Source organism: Neomonachus schauinslandi, chromosome 9, assembly GCF_002201575.2.
Source record: "Neomonachus schauinslandi chromosome 9, ASM220157v2, whole genome shotgun sequence".
Taxonomy (NCBI): Eukaryota; Metazoa; Chordata; class Mammalia; order Carnivora; family Phocidae; genus Neomonachus; species Neomonachus schauinslandi.
The window spans coordinates 81,061,188-81,079,537 of NC_058411.1; the positions used below are offsets into that span (position 1 = coordinate 81,061,188).

An 18,350-nucleotide genomic window follows, 5' to 3' on the forward strand; every position below is an offset into this window, starting at 1 on the left:
AGTGCGGAGCCCAGCCTGAGGCTTAACCTCACAACCCAGAGATCATGATCTGAGCCAAAATCAGAAGTCCGATGCTTAACTGACTGAGCCACCCTGGCGCCCCCTGGGATGGCTATTTCTGATGGAGTTCAGAAGCTGTTTTACTCATGAGTGAGTTAGGTTCCTTAAGCTTGTTCTAATCCATTCAATTCTGGATGAGTCCAGAACAGACCATATGAGCACCCAGTATATATACATTTCTTGGGTGAAAACAGGAAACATCGATGACATTGGATTTTGTTTCTTGATTCCTTCTCCTCAAAGTTTGCGAGATTTACTTTTTATCCTTCAGAATGATTACTACTGTGAAACATTCTATTCTGTTTGTACCACGTTGGTTGTCTTCTTGATACTTTCACTTTTAAAATTCTCTTGATTTTTGTTTCAGTCCTAATGATACATCTTTTCATACCAGAACTCTTAACATTCTCATTGTGTTTGTACTTAACAGTCGTGATATGGTGATTAATAGTCTAAAACACCGTTAAACCAAGCATTGACACACTATAAACAGCATAAAGATGACATAGGCTAAAATGTCTATTAGCACCATCTTTTGGAGGGAACAGAGTGGATATAGAGGTGCTTCTGGATAATTTATGTTAATAAGCCTCCGTATCATTTGAAACCTTTGCTTTATGTTTTTCTCCATAAATTTTAGAGTGCCCTTGGTTTCACAAAGAGCTTTATTTTTATTTATTTTTTAAATCCCAATTTTCCAGGTTCTTTTTTTTTTTTTTTTAAGATTTTATTTATGGGGCACCTGGGTGGCTCAGTCGTTAAGCGTCTGCCTTCGGCTCGGGTCATGATCCCGGGGTCCTGGGATCGAGCCCCGCATCGGGCTCCCTGATCGGCGGGAAGCCTGCTTCTCCCTCTCCCACTCCCCCTGCTTGTGTTCCCTCTCTTGCTGTGTCTCTCTCTGTCAGATAAATAAAATGTTTAAAAAAAAAAAAAAGATTTTATTTATTTATCTGACAGAGAGAGAGTGAGAGAGGGAACACAGGCAGAGGGAGTGGGAGAGGGAGAAGCAGGCTTCCCGCCGATCAGGGAGCCCGATGCGGGGCTCGATCCCAGGACCCCGGGATCATGACCCGAGCCGAAGGCAGATGCTTAATGACTGAGCCACCCAGGTGCCCCCACAAAGAACTTTAGAAGTAGAAATTTAAACAACTACAGTATATTAGTCATTCCCTGGTGTTTCAGATATGTAGACACATGTGTGATATGAGAAATTCAAATCATAAAAGGTCTTGTCAGCAGTGTGGGAGGGGTTTGGGGTGGGGGAAGACATGTAGGGCTGGAGGTGGAGAGACTAGTTAATAATGGAGTATCGCATGTGTCCAGGAAAAGGTGGTGATAACCCGAAGGGAGCAGGAGAATTGGAGAGGAGAGAGCAGTACTCAGGGATCAACTACACGGAGATCTAGTTGCTCCGGGAGGCGCACATGTTTCTGACTGGAGACAGAATGGATGACTGTGCCACCAACCAAAATAAAAGAACCAAGGGGAAAAATCAGATTGAGAAAGGGTAGGGCGGTGGTGGTGGTTTTTTGACATTGCAGTAGCATGAGGATTCAAGAGAAGGCACAGAAGTAGAGACAGCAAGTAAAGAAGTTTGAAAATGAAAAAGTGGGTGGGAGCACAGGATTGAGGAAGGGGAATGTGGACCTGGGAGAGAGCTATAGTCTGAGGGGCTGGAGCCTAGATGGAGGGTCATACTGAACGTTCAGGAGACAGGGTCTAGCTGATGGACCAAGATTACAGAGGAGACTGTAGGCAGTGGAACTGAGGATAGGATCACTGTCCTTCAGAGTCTGGGAAAAAGAAAGAATGGTGCAGATGCCAAGAAATGTTATAGGTTCAATAGAAAGTGTGGGCTTCACTGCCCATTGCTTCATGTTAAGAGGGAAAGTAGAAGGCAGGATCATGCTTAGAGTGAAGGGGCTGCTTTCTAGAGATCTGTCCCTGTGCCTCATCAAAACATTTTGTACAGGTGTCCAATCCTGACCATCAGGAACTCTCTCCTTTGCCTCTTTCCCTACAACTTTTGCCAATTTATTCATTTATATTGTATTTATATTCATAATTCCCTGATTATTTTTGCATTATCATCTAGCTTCCCAGCTATTGCTTCTCATTCAGAAAAAAAGCAGAAAATGGGGAAGAGGGAAGGACAAGGTGGGCTTTGAGTGTTGTGGGGAAGTCATAGAGGGGAATAGCAGAGCATATCTACCAAAAACAAGTAGGACAGTGAATGAGAGCATGCAATGGTTGGGGGCCCAACTGGAGACTAGGAATTTGTAGTGCTCCAGAACCCCCATTTGCAGCTTTCTCCAGGTGTGCAAGTGTATGGGAATGCAGAGATGTGGGATCACGGTGGGACTGAGCTAAATCACTGCTATAGAACTTTTGTGATGATGGAAGTGTCCCCTATTGGTGCTGTCCAATAGAGTAGCCTCTAGTCACTTGTGGCTATTGAGTACTAAAATTTGGCTACTGACTGCTGTCGAAGAACTAAACTTTTAATTTCTTCTATTTTTTTTAAAGATTTTATTCATTTACTTGACAGAGAGAGACACAGCAAGAGAGGGAACACAAGCAGGGGGAGTGGGAGAAGGAGAAGAGCCTGCTTCTCCCTGCTGAGCAAGGAGCCCAATGTGGGGCTCGATCCCAGGACCCTGGGACCATGACCTGAGCCAAAAGCAGATGAGACGCTTAACCAGCTGAGCCACCCAGGTGCCCCTGAACTTTTCAATGCATTTTAGTTAAATCTAAATAGCCACATGTGGCTAGTAGCTCCCCTGTTGGACAGCACAGATACAGAGTTAGGGGTTTGTAGAGTTCATATGGAGAAGACCTCAGTGAAGTGAGGTGCTAACGATCCCATTAACACTTCAACTCAGTTCCTAGTAGAGATGGTGAATGGGCTAGTAAACAGGAGAAAATGGAGGGGCAAGAATTTCCTGTGTTAATCTTAGGTTAAAAAAAAAAGTATCATTGTCCAAATTTGTTTTTAAGGCGAGAACGTCAGTATTCTATATGTAGTAGCGAAGATTCTCCTGGCTCTTGTGAAGTCCTGTATTTCTCTATGGGGAGTCCTGATCAGCTCATGGTTTACAAAGGGAAGTGCATTGGTGAGTAAACTAGTTAAATTGATTTAAATTACTCAAACAAGAAAAGTTAATCATGAAGGAATGGGGTAGATTGTCTGATGCAGGGAGGACTATTAAGTCGGTAAGTCATTCTGGTTCCCGTTACCTAATGGCCAGAATGAGAAACTGCTCAGGTTTCCCCTTCAGTAAGATGGAAGTAAAAACTTAACCTTTGGAAATACTGTTAGCTGAAAGATAATTTAAAATTTGTCATTATTATAATTAGTCAAGCTTTTTGAAACCAAAGTGGTCGAAATAGCAATCAGTAGAATTTTGCAGCATGCACATCTATTGCTGATGAAATATGTGTAATAAAATGAGTTCTAATGCCTGTAATCTTTAATGACCAAGTCTAATTTTCTTACGTTGATATCCATCTGAATAGCATTTTCCTGCTTGGCATTCCTGACCAGGAAAACCACTTTATTTTCTCTATGTCTTATTTAGCAGTTTTGTCTACTAATGGCTGTTTGGAGTAAAGCTGGTTTAGCAATGGTGATTTGAATTGTTTACGTTAAAATCAAGTTTTCAATATCTACTTCTTTTGCCCTAAATGTATGTCTTTTATCAGCCATACAGATACAGCCACTAGTTGGTGTAGGGATCACTTGTATGTAGTGAATTCCAAAATTTAATTTTCAGTCCCATGAATATTCTTACCAAAACTAACAACGAGATGATCTAAATTGAATCTACTTTCTTTTGGTGTCTTTTCCCATCCCCTTTAAGGAGATCCAGATTAGCAGGGGAGTTGCCAGGGAGCAGGCAGCAGATAAGAGGGAGAAGAAACTGAGTATCTGAATAGTCTATGAACTGGACACTTAACCTTGGCTGACGGAAAGCAACCTGAATGGTACAGGACCATGTGGACACACGGTGTGCCGTACTGAGACAAAGCAGCCATTTAAACAGGCTCACAACCCCGGACCTGAGACTGTCCTTGACTCAGGCATTTCAGACTCCTGAATTGGCAACATAAAACTCACTACGTTCAATAACATGGGGAAACCAGGAAGGCAAATTAATCCAGCTGCTTTGTACCTTCCCTCGGTCTCTTATCCCCACTGGTATGCAAAACCATCAAGTAAATGACTTACTTTGCTTTCTCACAACAGGTCTGATTTTTAAAATATGTCCTGATTTTCTACAAAATGTTTTTATAAAAGATGAACTAATTAACATTTGTTTTCCAACTTAAAGCTGTTACAGAAAGAGAGAAAGCTGATGGATAAAGCACTTACAGAGACTGTCTGTACAAATGATCATTAGCATATAATAGAGTCTCAGTCAGAAATCTTCTGGTAACATACTTCCTTTAACCTCATTGCAGTGTGTTCTTTTGTCCCTTTTATTACCCCCATCACAAAAAAGTGACAAGAGGAGGGTGATGATAACAAAGCTACAATACAAAAACAACCCTCCAGTCAGCAATTAGGAGATACCCACCCGGTTCCAATTAAGGAGACACATATTGCAAGACATTGTACTATGTAATGCACACATTTGATTAGGCTTTCTGTAAATAACATCACATTCCATCCCATAAACATTAAAATCAAGTGTCTCCCCTTGTGTAGTACTTAGACCCCATATTCCACAGGTTGCTGCCTTTGGTTGTCGAATTTTCACACATCAAGGTTTTTTCCCCTTAGGCTAAGAATGCCAGGAATTATTTGTAACTCACGTTAACAGATCATTTTAATTAAAATTTCTTAAATTGCCAGCATTTCTATGAGGTTAAAAACTGCTTCTCAGTTAAAAAGTCTAGGTGAGCTAATTCAGCCATATTTCTCCAACGTATTTTTGCTAAGACCACTCTGTCTTATAAATACAGGTTATGTCTCATTTTTTTTTTTTTAAAGAATTTATTTATTTATTTGACAGATAGATAGAGAGAGAGCACAAGTAGGCAGAGAGGCAGACAGAGGGAGAGGGAGAAGCAGGCTCTCCGCTGAACAGGGAGCCTGATGCGGGGCTCGATCCCAGGACCCTGGGATCATGACCTGAGCCGAAGGCAGCCGCTTAACCGACTGAGCCACCCAGGTGCCCCTACATTTCATTTTTAAATGGAAAAAATAATTACCATTATTTCTTTAGAACATTTTTTTGTTATGAAGCCAATGTAGCATCATGGAAAACTGTTATTTATATATTAAGAGAAAAAGACAAAATACTGTATAACAGTGGTTCTCATTTGGGGGCAGTTTTGTTCCCTGGGGGACATTTGTGGATGTGCGGACATATTTTCCATGGTTAAGACGAGGGTAGGGGTGCTCCTGGCATCTAGTGGGTAGAGACCAGGGATGCCGCTAAACGTCCTGCAGTGCACAAGACAGCCCTTTTCAACAAAAGATTTTAGTGTAAATTGACACTAGCATCAAGGGTGAGAAGCCCTGTTTTTTTGCTATGATTTGGTAAATTAGAATAAAAGAGTAGAGGGACCTGAAAGAGAAAACAAAATGGTGATATTATGGGTGATATTTTTCTCCATTTCCAATTTTTGGTAATTTTCTATCATAGTCTTTAATGAAAATTGGTGTTACAGAAATTTTGCTCTCCCAAGTACAAGTGGAAATCATATGCCTATCACTAAATAAGTGTGTCTTTCTAGCTTTAAATTTAAACTGTCATTTCTGGGTCCTTCTCCCAAACTATTGGCCAGTTTGTATTTGCTGAACATACTCAGATTTTGTAGTAAGAAGATCATTGATATATTTGTATTTCCAAATTATTAAAACTTGTTTTTAATACTAATCTACACTGATGGAATAATCTTGATGGAGTGCTCCCATTTCCAAATTCCTTCACATTAGTTGGTATTTAGCTCCATGAGGGTAGGCATCATCATCAGGAGTGTACCGGTTATGAAAGTAATATTGTGAATAATGGCTGGTAGAGGAAAACACTGATCTGAGACTAAAATCTCATGGTTGATTATTGTCCCTTTATAAAAATTAATGTTTAAGGGTTCAGAATATGTTGTCAAATATTAAAAATTTGGTCACAAGGGGCGCCTGGGTGGCTCATTCGTTAGGCGTCTGCCTTCGGCTCGGGTCGTGGTCCTAGAGTCCTGGGATCGAACTCCGCATCTTCTCCCTGCTCAGCGGGAAGCCTGCTTCTCCCTCCTCCACTCCCCCTGCTTTTGTTCCCTCTCACACTGTGTCTCTCTCTGTCAAATAAATAAATAAAAATTAAAAAAAAATTTGGTCACAAAAGAGCATGTATTGCATGCAGTCATATTTTTTATAGGTAGCGTATGGTATCCACTGTTGAATGAATGCGTGAAGATACAGCCCCTCTTTCTTTACCCCCACAGAAAATAGACCAGTGAGATTTCATTATATTTTCTTTCAATGTGCAGGAAGTGATGAGCCGCTTGGAAAATTAGTTTACAATGCTTTGGAAACGGCCACTGGCAATTTTGTCTTGTTGCATGAGTGGGTCCTTCGATGGCAGAAAAAAATGGGTCCGTTCCTTACCAGTCAAGAGAAGGAGAAGATTGATAAGTGCAAAAAGCAGGTGGGCATCTGAGGTGGCCCTTGAGCAGAGGCCCCACCTCGAACTTGATGAGATGACAGAACAAAAGAGCTGTGCCTTTGATTGGCTAGCAAAGATGATCCGGGGGGCACCTGGGTGGCTCAGATGGTTGAGTGTCTGCCTTCGGCTCGGGTCATGATCCCAGGGTCCTGGGATCGAGCCCCGCATCGGGCTCCCTGCTCAGCGGGGGGCCTGCTTCTCCCCTTCCCTCTACTTCTCCCCCTGCTCATATTCTCTCTCTCTCTCTCTCTCTGTGTCTCTGTATCTCGAATGAATAAATAAAAAAAAACTAAAAAAAAAAAAAAAAAAGATGATCCAGAATGGTATGAGATCTGTTTAACCAGAGGGGATGGTGGGGGACCCGCCCTCTTTCCCAAGTTTTCTCAGCCCCTTGCTGCCCCTTTCACAACACTCACAAAACACGGTCAGACTTTGTTGTCTGCACGTGTTATGGCATTAATAGCCGTCCCCAGCTGGGGCTAAATAGCTTCATTCTCGTGCTTTCTGCAATCTTTTGAAATCTTTGCATCAAAACTGAATTTTAGGGGACTAGACAGTTTGAACGTTAATTTATAATTCTGAGCTTAAGGAGAACATTTAACATTGCATATCGCACAGTTACATCATAAAGAGGTTACAAAACAGTAGGAAAGCATTGTGTTTAGACATGTGTATTTATGATGGAAAAACTGGAAGTAAAGGCACTGAAATCATAATGGTTGTCTTTGGGTAGTGACCATGTAGGTAATTTGTGCGGTTTCTTCTTTTGTGTTAGTACTTACTAAAAAGGTTGACGTTGATGCTTTATAATCAGAAAGGCTTTTTTTTTTTAAGACTTTTTAAAATTATTTTAAGTAATCCCTACACCCAACGTGGAGCTTGAACCCAAAACCCCAAAATCAAGACTACATGCTGTGCCGACTGAGCCAGCCAGGTAGCCTGATCAGGAAACGTTTTTTAAAAAATTAATTTTTTTTTTTCCCTTTTTTTCTGCTGGCCTTATGGCAAGAGAAATTGCTTTTAAAAGCTGTTCACCTGAGCACCTGGGTAGCTCAGTGGGTTAAGTGTCTGACTCTTAGTCTTAGGTCTTGATTTCAGGGTCTTGAGTTCAAGCCCCATATTGGGCTCCATGCTGAGCATGGAGCCTATTTAAAAAAATAGAGAAAACTGGTTAATTTTGGGGTGCCTGGGTGGCTCAGTCAGTTAAGTGTCTGCCTTCTGCTCAGGTCATAATCCCGGGGCCCTGGCATTGAGCCCCTCATTGGGCTCCCTGCTCAGTGGGGAGTCTGCTTCTCCTTCTCCCTCTGCTGCTCCCCCTGCTTGTGCTCTCTTGCACTCTCTCTCTCCCAAATAAATAAAATCTTTAAAAAAAAAAAGCTGTTCACTAATTTTATAGTATTTGTACACTAGATTTTGAGATCACAAAGGGGAGAATTAATTAAATTGCTTTCATCTTTATGAACTGTTAGGTTGGCCTTATAATTTAGGGGAGGTTATAGTTCAGAACATATTCCTTCTCCTTTGAAAGTATATTTTCTATTAAATATTTTGTTTTTTTCTATTAAATATTTTACCTTTGAAATGAAATACCAGTTAATGCTGATCAATGCAATATTATCTTAGTGGTGTTTTTCCTTATCAGATTCAAGGGGCAGAAACGGAATTCAGCTCACTGGTAAAATTGAGCCATCCAAATGTAGTACGCTACTTTGCAATGAATCTCAAAGAGCATGAAGACTCCATCGTGGTGGACATTTTATCAGAGCACATCAATGGTGTCTCCCTCGCTGCACACCTGAGCCACTCAGGCCCCATCCCCGTGCATCAGCTCCGCAGGTACACAGCCCAGCTCTTGTCGGGCCTTGAGTATTTGCACAGCAATGATGTGGTACACAAGGTGCTGCGTGCATCAAATATCCTGGTGGATGCAGAGGGCAATGTCAAGATTACGGACTACAGCATTTCTAAGCGCCTAGCAGACATTTGCAAGGAGGACGTGTTTGAACAAAGCCGAGTTAGCTTTAGTGACAGTGCCCTACCTTATAAAACGGGCAAGAAAGGGGATGTTTGGTGTCTTGGCCTTCTGCTGCTTTTCCTCAGCCAAGGACAAGAATGTGGAGAGTACCCTGTGACCATCCCTCGTGACTTACCAGCTGACTTTCAAGATTTTCTAAAGAAGTGAGTATCATTGAGATTCTCTCTGATTGCCCCACTTTACTCCTGAATTTTTTTTTTTTTTAAGATTTTATTTATTTGAAAGAGAGAGGGAGGGAGCATGAGCAGGGGGAGGGGCAGAAGGAGAGAGACAAACAGATTCCCTGCTAAGTGCGATCACAGGACCCCGAGATCATGACCTGAGCCCGAGGCAGATGCTTAACCAACTGAGCCACCCAGGCGCCCCTACTCCTGCACTTGTAATTGTGCTTGAATGTGCTCAGCATCTAAGTGATGTGTTTAAGATGAAAAGCGAGGAACAGGATTGGAGTTTATTCTTTGTTCTTCCAACCCTTTCTTAGCCGCATAGGTTCTGATTTCTTGCTTACCATTTTCATTCCCTTCTTGCACATTCTCCTAAATTCACTTGGGCTTCGTAGTAGATTTTCAGACTGCTTTTGGGGAGTGCCTGGTATATCTAGGAAGTTAACAGGGAGAAATGCCCCAGGTATTCCAAATGGAAGACTGTCTCTACCTCAGCTGCTGGCTCCTAAGGGGTCAAAGACAAGGCCTCCTATCTAAAAACAGCATTAGGAGAATCACAATTCTCCCCCTTCTTAACCGTTCTTCATTAACAATGTCTCATTCAGCCACGTGATCGAGTGCAGTGACTTCCTCGCACGAGCCATAGGATTTTCGACACCTGTAAATTCCAGGTGCACATTTCATTGCAGAGCCAAGTCTGACTGCTTTGAGAGAATCCTTATGAAAGGTTCACCTAGGCCTAAAGTTTTTGTCCAGGTCCTTCCCTTCAGTGCTTTCCAGCTTAGCCCTGCCTCTCAGCCCTGTCCAAGCCAGACCGAGGTTCTCTCAGTTTCTCTGTTAAACGAGAAATAAGATCCCTTCACTGTGGGTTTTTCCAGGCACACCCCTGGTCCAGCTTTCCTGTGGAAGTTGAGCTGGCCTGGTTTCTTCCCTTCCCAGCACTCTGTCTTGTTTCTCACTTTACTTCTTTTTCCCAGCCATTCACTTTTATCCACTTCCTACATTATCTACATCCTACAAATGAAAGTAACTGCACTTCTGTTTAAATAAGATAGTTTCTGTGTAAAACTGAAGCAGATATGATGTACAGTCGTGGAAAAAGGCCAACTTTGATTCTTTATAAACTGTGTTCTCCAAGTATATAAACATCTTAAGATTTCTAAAGAAATCTTTTGCAATTTCTCTTAAATGCAATAGAACTTGAAAATATTTATTTAAATGCACCCTGAGGATGAGGTTGGCTAAAAGGACATCAATGGAAATATGGTGACAGAACCATTGATAGACTCATTTCATGCTTCAAAATGTCACCTTTTGCTTTTGGCCCTTTATGGGTCAAGGGTAATTGAGCAAATAGCATTATGTATTTTTTAAAAAACAACACTGGGAAGTTTATGTGCAACGTATCTCTCACATTTAACAGCAAAATGACAGACTCAGTAGCTAAAACTTTCCTAGTTTTCTTCTTAGAGAATCGCTCAACACTCTAAGCGTGTTGAACTTGAGATCAGCACTATTTCGTACTCTGTTTAACATGGTTGTTCTTGAGATTTTTATGTGTATTCCTCTCATCCTAGATTGGTTTGATGGACGACTTGGTGAAGGAGGAGTCCGCACAGTATTATTTTACTTCCTTTGCTGTCCAGCCTCAGTTAAAAAAAAAGAAAGAAAATCATTCACGAACAACATAAGCGTAACAACATTTCATTTGTAGTTGTCTTTTTACTTCTTGGTGAATATCCTCTGGAGAAAGATTTTGCTTCATATCAGTCTCCGATAGGAAAGAGCCCAGCCTGGAGCCAGACAGCTGGATCCAGGTCCCACCTTTACCTCTTCCTCACTGAGTACTTAAACTCTCTACCTTGAGCTTTGTCCTTGTAAAATGGATCATTTTGATTTAATAATTTCATTTAGTGGTTTAATAATAAGAGCACTGCCTACCTCCGGAGGTGGCTGTGAGGATTAAGTGAGCTCACTCACACCTGTAAAGGGGCCTGTGGTGAGGCAGTGTTGGGTCGCACTGGCATCCTCCGTAGAGAGGCCAGTGCATCTGACGGGGAAGGTTCCAGGCATTTCATCCTTTTTCAGAGCTGGATGTAACACTTGCCTCTGCTGCTTAGAGCTACTCTGGTGCCAAGATGATGGGCTTGGAAAATTTCATCTTTTTAACTGAGATCCTGGTGGCTTATAAAATCTCTTAAAGATACAATTCAGTCTAGGTAGGTTTTTTTTTTTTTTTTTTAAAGATTTTATTTATTTATTTGAGACAGAGAGAATGAGAGAGAGAGAGCACATTGAGAGGGGGGAGGGTCAGAGGGAGAAGCAGGCTCCCTGCCGAGCACAGAGCCCGATGCGGGACTCGATCCTGGGACTCCAGGATCATGACCTGAGCCGAAGGCAGTCGCTTAACCACCTGAGCCACCCAGGCGCCCCAGTCTAGGTAGGTTTTAAAATTTTCTTGATTACTGTCGCAGTTGAGTTATGGTGACATTGGACTTCAGAAACCCAACAGGATGTGTATATGGATGTTCATTGCAGCGTTGTTTTGTACAAGTGAAAAACTGGAAATAATCTAAATGACCAACAATAGGAGAATGTGTATATAATGTGAGTAAATTCTGGTAAGCTCAAAGAGATCTTGAAGTACTGGGCTTGGAAAGATCTCTAAGACACATGGTGTAATAACTGTGATTTATAATAAATACATTTGGTCTTCACCCCTGTTTCAAGCACAGACCTTTTTTTTTTGGCTTGGAAACTTGAGGCCAATAAAAACCCCAATGCCTTCTTTTTTTTTTTTCTTTTTTCTTTTTAAGTTTTTATTTAAATTCCAGTTAGTTAACATATAGTGTAGTATTGGCTTCAGGTATAGAATTTAGTGATTCATCGCTTATATATAACACCCAGTGGTCATCACAAGTGCCCTCCTTAATACCCATCACCCATTTAGCCCATCCCCCACACACCCCCATCACCCTTCAGTTTGTTCTCTATCTGCTATTCTCACTAACGTTTTGCAGTTGACATAACTGAGACACAGACTTAATGACGCTTTGTCATGTGCCTGGCCAGCACCGAGCTCTTAAAACCATTCCCTCTTTTTATGTTAATGAGGTGAGTTTTGGAACTCACCTGAGGAACAGGGCTGGTTGCCCAGAGAGCTGACATGAGACCCATGAATAGAGAGGAGCTGGAACTTCCAGTCCCACTTCCCAACCTGTGGGGTGAAGAGAAGGGCTGGACATTGAATCGATCACCAGTAGCCAGTGATTTAATCAATCATGCCTATATAATGAAGCCTCCATAAAAACCCAGAAGGATGGAGTTTGGCGAGCTTCCAGTTGGTGAACACATAGAGATGCTGCATTTCTCTGCAGGAACAGGTGGCTGTTCCTGAGCTATATTCTTTCATACGAAACTGGTAATCTAGTAAAAAAAAAAAATGTTCCTTTGAGTTCTGTGAAGCACTCTAGCAGACCAGTTGAACCCAAGGAGGGGGTTGTTGAAATCTTTGGTCTCTAGCTGGTTGGTTGAAAGCAAGGTTGCGATTGGCATCTTCAAGGGGTTGGGGGGCAGTCTTAAAGGAATGAGCCCTCAACCTGTGGGATCTGATGCTATCTCCAGGTAGGTAGTGTCAGAATTGAGTTGAATTGTAGGATACCCACCCAGCTGGCGTTCGAGAATTGCTTGGTGGCCCCCCTCCCCCACAGCCCTCCACCAGTGGAATTGTGTATAGAACCTTTTACATGAGCAAATGAAAAAAGCAAGTTGAGGATAATATAAGATGATGTCATAAAAAAATATATATCCACAATATATCCACAAAACAAAACTATCTTTTATACGACTGTGTTAAATGCGTAAAACAAGGGCGCCTGGGTGGCTCAGTTGGTTGAGCGACTGCCTTCGGCTCAGGTCATGATCCTGGAGTCCCTGGATCGAGTCCCGCATCGGGCTCCCTGCTCGGCGGGGAGTCTGCTTCTCCCTCTCCCACTCCCTGTTTGTGTTCCCTCTCTCGCTGTGTCTTTCTCTGTCAAATAAATAAATAAAATCTTAAAAAAAAAAAAAAAAAATGCGTAAAACAAGTCTGGAATGACAGACACTAAAGGAGAGGAGAGGAATTGGAGAGAGATGGGGATTTAGTCAAAGACTTTATCATAATCAGTACTGTTTTAATATTTGTACTTTTTTTGTTTTACTGATGTAATTAAAAATAATCTTAAATTGGGCGCCTGGGTGGCTCAGTTGGTTAAGCGACTGCCTTCGGCTCAGGTCATGATCCTGGAGTCCCGGGATCGAGTCCCGCATCGAGCTCCCTGTTCGGCAGGGAGTCGGCTTCTCCCTCTGACCCTCCCCTGTCTCATGCTCTCTCTATCTCATTCTCTCTCTCAAATAAATAAATAAAATCTTTAAAAAAAAAAAATCTTAAATTTAGGGGAAAAAACCAGTATCTTACACAAATGCTTTTATTGTGATCTTGTCCTTTTCAAGGTATGAAATTAGGAATGCTTTGCATTTTAGTGCTGACATAAAAAAATATAATGTTACCCTTTAAGGTAGTTACTGCCACCACTTTATAGCTACAGGTGATAAGTACAGAATTCACAATAATGGTTGGCTTTTTCTTTTTTTATGTTATGTTAGTCACCATACAGTACATCATTAGTTTTTTTTTTTTTTTTTTTTAAGATTTTATTTATTTATTTGACAGAGGGAGACACAGCGAGAGAGGGAACACAAGCAGGGGGAGTGGGAGAGGGAGAGGGAGAGGGAGAAGCAGAAGCAGGCTTCCCGCTGAGCAGGGAGCCCGATGCGGGACTCGATCCCAGGACCCTGGGATCATGAACTGAGCCAGAAGGCAGACGCTTAACCACTGAGCCACCCAGGCGCCCCACATCATTAGTTTTTGATGTAGTGTTCCATGATTCATTGTTTGCATATAACACCCAGTGCTCCATTCAATACGTGTCCTCTTTAATACCCATCAGCAGGCTAACCCCCCCCCGCCCCCCCCCCAAAACCCTCAGTTTGTTTGTCTGTGTGAGTCCATAGTCTCTCATGGCTCGTCTCCCACTCTGATTACCCCTTTATTTTTCCCTTCCTTCTTCTAATGTCCTCCATGCTATTCCTTATGTTCCACAAATAAGTGAAAGTTGGTTGGTTCTTTTAAATTCATTGTTGGTAATTAGAGTCAGGTGCCACCAAGTGGTGCTACTTGGGTCATTGTCATAAAAGTCAAAGAGTTTAGATTAGTTAGAACAGTGGTTCTCAGAAACCACCTGGACAGCAGGGTAAAGCACAGATTACTGCCCAAACCACCAAAGTTGCTGATTTACTAGGACAGAGTTAGAATAGAATTTGTAACAAATTCCCAGGTCATACTGGTACTGATGCTCCTGGTCAGGGACCCCACCTTAAGAACCACTGGGTTAAAGGTATGGCTTGTCTTCACTAAAGAACAAAAAAGACTTACACTTATTAGAAACAAGGTTCTAGGAATGAGAATGAAAAGAAGTATATGATAAAATGTGGGACTTTTTAAAAGTAGTCTGTAACTGTTACCAAGTTACATCATACCATGAACAGGCTTCATCCAAAGTTTGTCGTATTGGGCCCCCACCCTGCATCAGCCATCAGATTTGCTTTTCTTTTGGAAAGCTTTGGTTTTCACTGGTCCCTGGAGAAGCTTAGTATAGGATGGCAAGTCACTGAACTATTTAGTGGGCATGAAGATTCGTAACTTGTGCTATCTTAAACCCGTGAAAAAAAATTCTTCCATGAGGTAAGTCTTCCTAGAGACTATATATTTTTTGTCTTTTTTTTAAAGATTTTATTTATTTATTTGACGGACACAGCGAGAGTGGGAACACAAGCAGGGGGAGTGGGAGAGGGAGAAGCAGGCTTTCCGCCGAGCAGGGAGCCCGATGCGGGGCTCGATTCCAGGAACCTCGGATCATGACCTGAGCAGAAGGCAGACATTTAATGACTGAGCCACCCAGGCGCTGCAGAGACTATATATTTTTTGATTCCCCACTTACACCCAGCCTGGTGTTCAGCGTGTTTTCACTTAAGAGTGCATTTGTGTCCATAAACAACATGAGTTCTCTAATGTGTATTTACCTTAAAATAGACCCATAAATAAAAAATAAACCCTTTGATTAACGAGATCAGTGATCATCTTCTGTGTCGCTGAGATTCTCTCTTCCCTCTCACTGAGGTGTGTTTGCTTGGATGACAAGGAAAGATGGAATGCCCAGCAGTTGCTGAAACACAGCTTTATCAGTCCGCAGCCAAAAATGTCTTTATTGGAACAAAGTCCTGAAGGTGAGTCTGTTACCACTCTTTTCTTGAAAGCCTGTTTGACATAAATTATTTTGAAAGCACGCAGAAGCCTAAGGCTGGAACAGACTGCCTGGATCATTTTTTTTTATCTATTTTATGCTGAGCTGCACATAAATCCATTCATTGCATGTGTACTGTGTGCACAGAACTGTTTTGCCATCCTGGTTTTCCCAGCCTCGACGGTTGGAGTGTCCGTTGGGGTAGCCTCTCTTAGTGTCAGGTACCCTTCTGGTCCCATCACCTTACTGCCACGGAAGTAGATTTCCCTGTTGCTGCTCAAGGAACAGATTAAGGAAACTCAGTAGAGCTGGGGATGGGTCAGGAGACCCAGGTTTGGGTTCTGGCTCTATCGAGTAGCCATTCCTTTACTGTGGGTGTGTGTGTCTGTGTGTGTATGTGTGTGTGTGTCTGTGTGTGGTCCGTGTGTGTGTGTTTCTCTGACTTAGCCCCGCCCATAACCTGGGTATATTCTACCTACTTGAAGAAGAATGAGGTGGAGAAAAGTGTTGAAGGGTCCATGCCAGGGAAGAGGTCCTTGTTCAAACTACGGGTTGGGTCCTCTTCTTCCAGCCCTGGCTTTGCTGTTGGGTTTTGCATCTCTCACTGTTTTTCTGATGCCTTGTTTGCCTCTCCCATTTTGTTTTATCTCAGATTCTGGAGGACAAGATTATGTTGAGACTGTTATTCCTAGTAAACAGCTACCCAGTGCCGCATTCTTCAGTGAGACACAGAGACCGTTTTCCCGGTATTTCATTGAGTTTGAAGAATTACAACTTCTCGGCAAAGGAGCCTTCGGAGCTGTCATCAAGGTGTGCTGCGGAGTTGTGCCCAGGCCCTTCCGAGTTCCTTCTTGGTTCCCTTTCCGCAGACTTAGGGAGCTCTTTTTTGAGAGTGGGGAGAGAAGTAAATATGACCATTTGAAACTATGATCTTCGTCGCCTTCGCAGAGTTAAAGGCTTTACTTAAAGTCACAGTGGACACATTAAGAACGCATCATTTCCTCCTCCTTGCTTGATACAGTGCATTAACGAGAAAACCACATGATTATCCCAGGGCTTCAAGTGGAGCCAGGCCCTCTACGTCAAGACCATTTTGCTGTGCTGTGGTTCAGAAAGAAAATTGTCCTTTTTGTCCCATTTGCTTTTAGAGGTGCTGTGGATAAAAGGGCTGCGAGGTTAGAGCTGAGCTGGAATTCACTGGGAAATGGCTCCAGATGGTCTCAGTAGCTTTCACTTTCCAACTGTTACTGAGAAAGAAAATCAGTGGTGCGTTATGAAGGTGTGCTGTTCTTAGGTCTTCTCTTCTGCTTTCTGGTCTATTTGGGTGACTTATGATTACCTGCCCTTTGAGAAGGAGATTACAGCTGTTCTTGTGTAATTTAAGTATTTTGACTTTAGGAGGCCCAGGCTAATACTGTTGATTAAATCCATATAAGACATGTTACCTTTCACAGAATAGAATGGCCCACCATCAAGAGGGCATTTATGCCTGTTGAGGGTTCTGAGAGTGTTATTAGGAAGGGTTACTGGTATTACTGTGGAAGGTCTTTTACAACAACCCAAAAAAATAAAAAGTTTTTCTGTGGTAATCAGGGACAGAAAGACAATCTCAAGTTTTCCAAAAGGAAGTTAGAGGATCATGGAAAATTTTCAACTTTCTTCATGCAAGTATAGACATTATAGTTAGGTGGTTAAATAGACCTACTGTGGCAGATATCTTGATTGGGTAATCCCAGTGCTGTTCAGGGGAGTGGGTGATTGATGTATATATTATTCCTTTAACTCTCGCCGTAATTTTGATCAGGTCCTTTAACTTGTTTGTATTTTCAATTCTTGAACGTGAGACATTATCAAACTCCCATTTCCTTACAAGTACTTAAAAATGATGAGTAGGCTCATATAATGAAAACATCTAGTAATTTAAGCTCCTAAATTCTCTTGTGGTTTTTCCCTCTGAGAGGCCACAGCCCTCACATTCCATCTCTCTTTCCAGGTTAGGGTAGGGCATTCTGTTCAGTCATCTGGCATTTCATGAGCAGTTGGCCCCATTATGGTTCAGGCACCTTTCCACTGTAATAAGTGAATCCCTGGGAGTTTGCAGTGTAGTGAGCTCCACACCCCGGTCAATGACTCCAGGCATTCGTGATGTGTTCTGAGACTCAAGGTCGAAGACAGTGCCAAGACTTAACCACTGTTTCCTACTCTATTAATGTTGTAGCAGTAAAAGAACATGGGCCATAGCTTTTTGGAGCACGTTCCATATTTCAGGTTGTGTGCCAGGTGGCTCACAAACCTTGTCTTTCAGTTTCATGACATTGTTACGAAATAAGTATTATCCCCATTTTTCAGATGAGGGAACTGACCTTCAGAGAAGTTACATAATTTGTATGAGGTTACCTACATGCAGTAAGAGATAAATCAGCATTCATACCTATATCTGTTCTACTCAAAAGCATGGTTTTTTGCCACTTTCCACACAAAGGTAATCTGAAACTCAATTTTATAGTAGTCCTTTCTCATTCTAATCGAAACCTATGAGAATGATGCTTTATTTTGTATTTTGTAATCAACTAGTTCCTCCCTCTGCCCATGGGAGTTGTTCCTTTTCATCACCTCAGTTGACCTGCATATTGGGTCCAGAATGTTCTCATGAGCAGAATTTTGTAAAAGTTAACTTCAGTCAACCCAGTGGCATCCTGTGACTGCCCAGGAGAAAGGGTCTCTGCAGGTTGTGGAGACTTTGAAACTTTCTCTTGTATTTTACTTGTCTTTATTTTATTGTGTTCTTAATCACATTATTCTGGTCTTAAAACATATCATCAGTTATAAATCTTAGTAACAAACATCTTAGTACAAACAAAATCAGTGGGCAGTAATTGTGTTGATACCAGTCTCGTTTTACTGAGCCCGTTGCTCAGTGAGGTCTTGGTCATAAGTGCTTTACTCACCTCACACATTTTATCCTAAAGTCTGTCACCTCTGAGGTGAGGGGAGTGGTGTACATGCAGATGAGAAAATGGAGTTTCAAGAAAATTAAATCATTTGCCCAAGTTTACACTGCTTGATAAGTCTGGAATTAGAA

General features: G+C 42.0%; 1 protein-coding gene across 1 annotated transcript in view; it reads left to right on the forward strand.

Annotated features, from left to right (window-relative positions):
• EIF2AK4 (eukaryotic translation initiation factor 2 alpha kinase 4) overlaps window positions 1-18,350 on the forward strand; it is a 106,173-nt gene that overhangs the window by 33,678 nt on the left and 54,145 nt on the right. Inside the window, exons 7-11 of the mRNA XM_021695776.2 lie at window positions 3,058-3,173; window positions 6,553-6,710; window positions 8,371-8,906; window positions 15,145-15,251; window positions 15,921-16,078. Coding sequence (XP_021551451.1) covers window positions 3,058-3,173; window positions 6,553-6,710; window positions 8,371-8,906; window positions 15,145-15,251; window positions 15,921-16,078 — 1,075 coding nt within the window. The remainder of the gene's footprint in view (window positions 1-3,057; window positions 3,174-6,552; window positions 6,711-8,370; window positions 8,907-15,144; window positions 15,252-15,920; window positions 16,079-18,350) is intronic.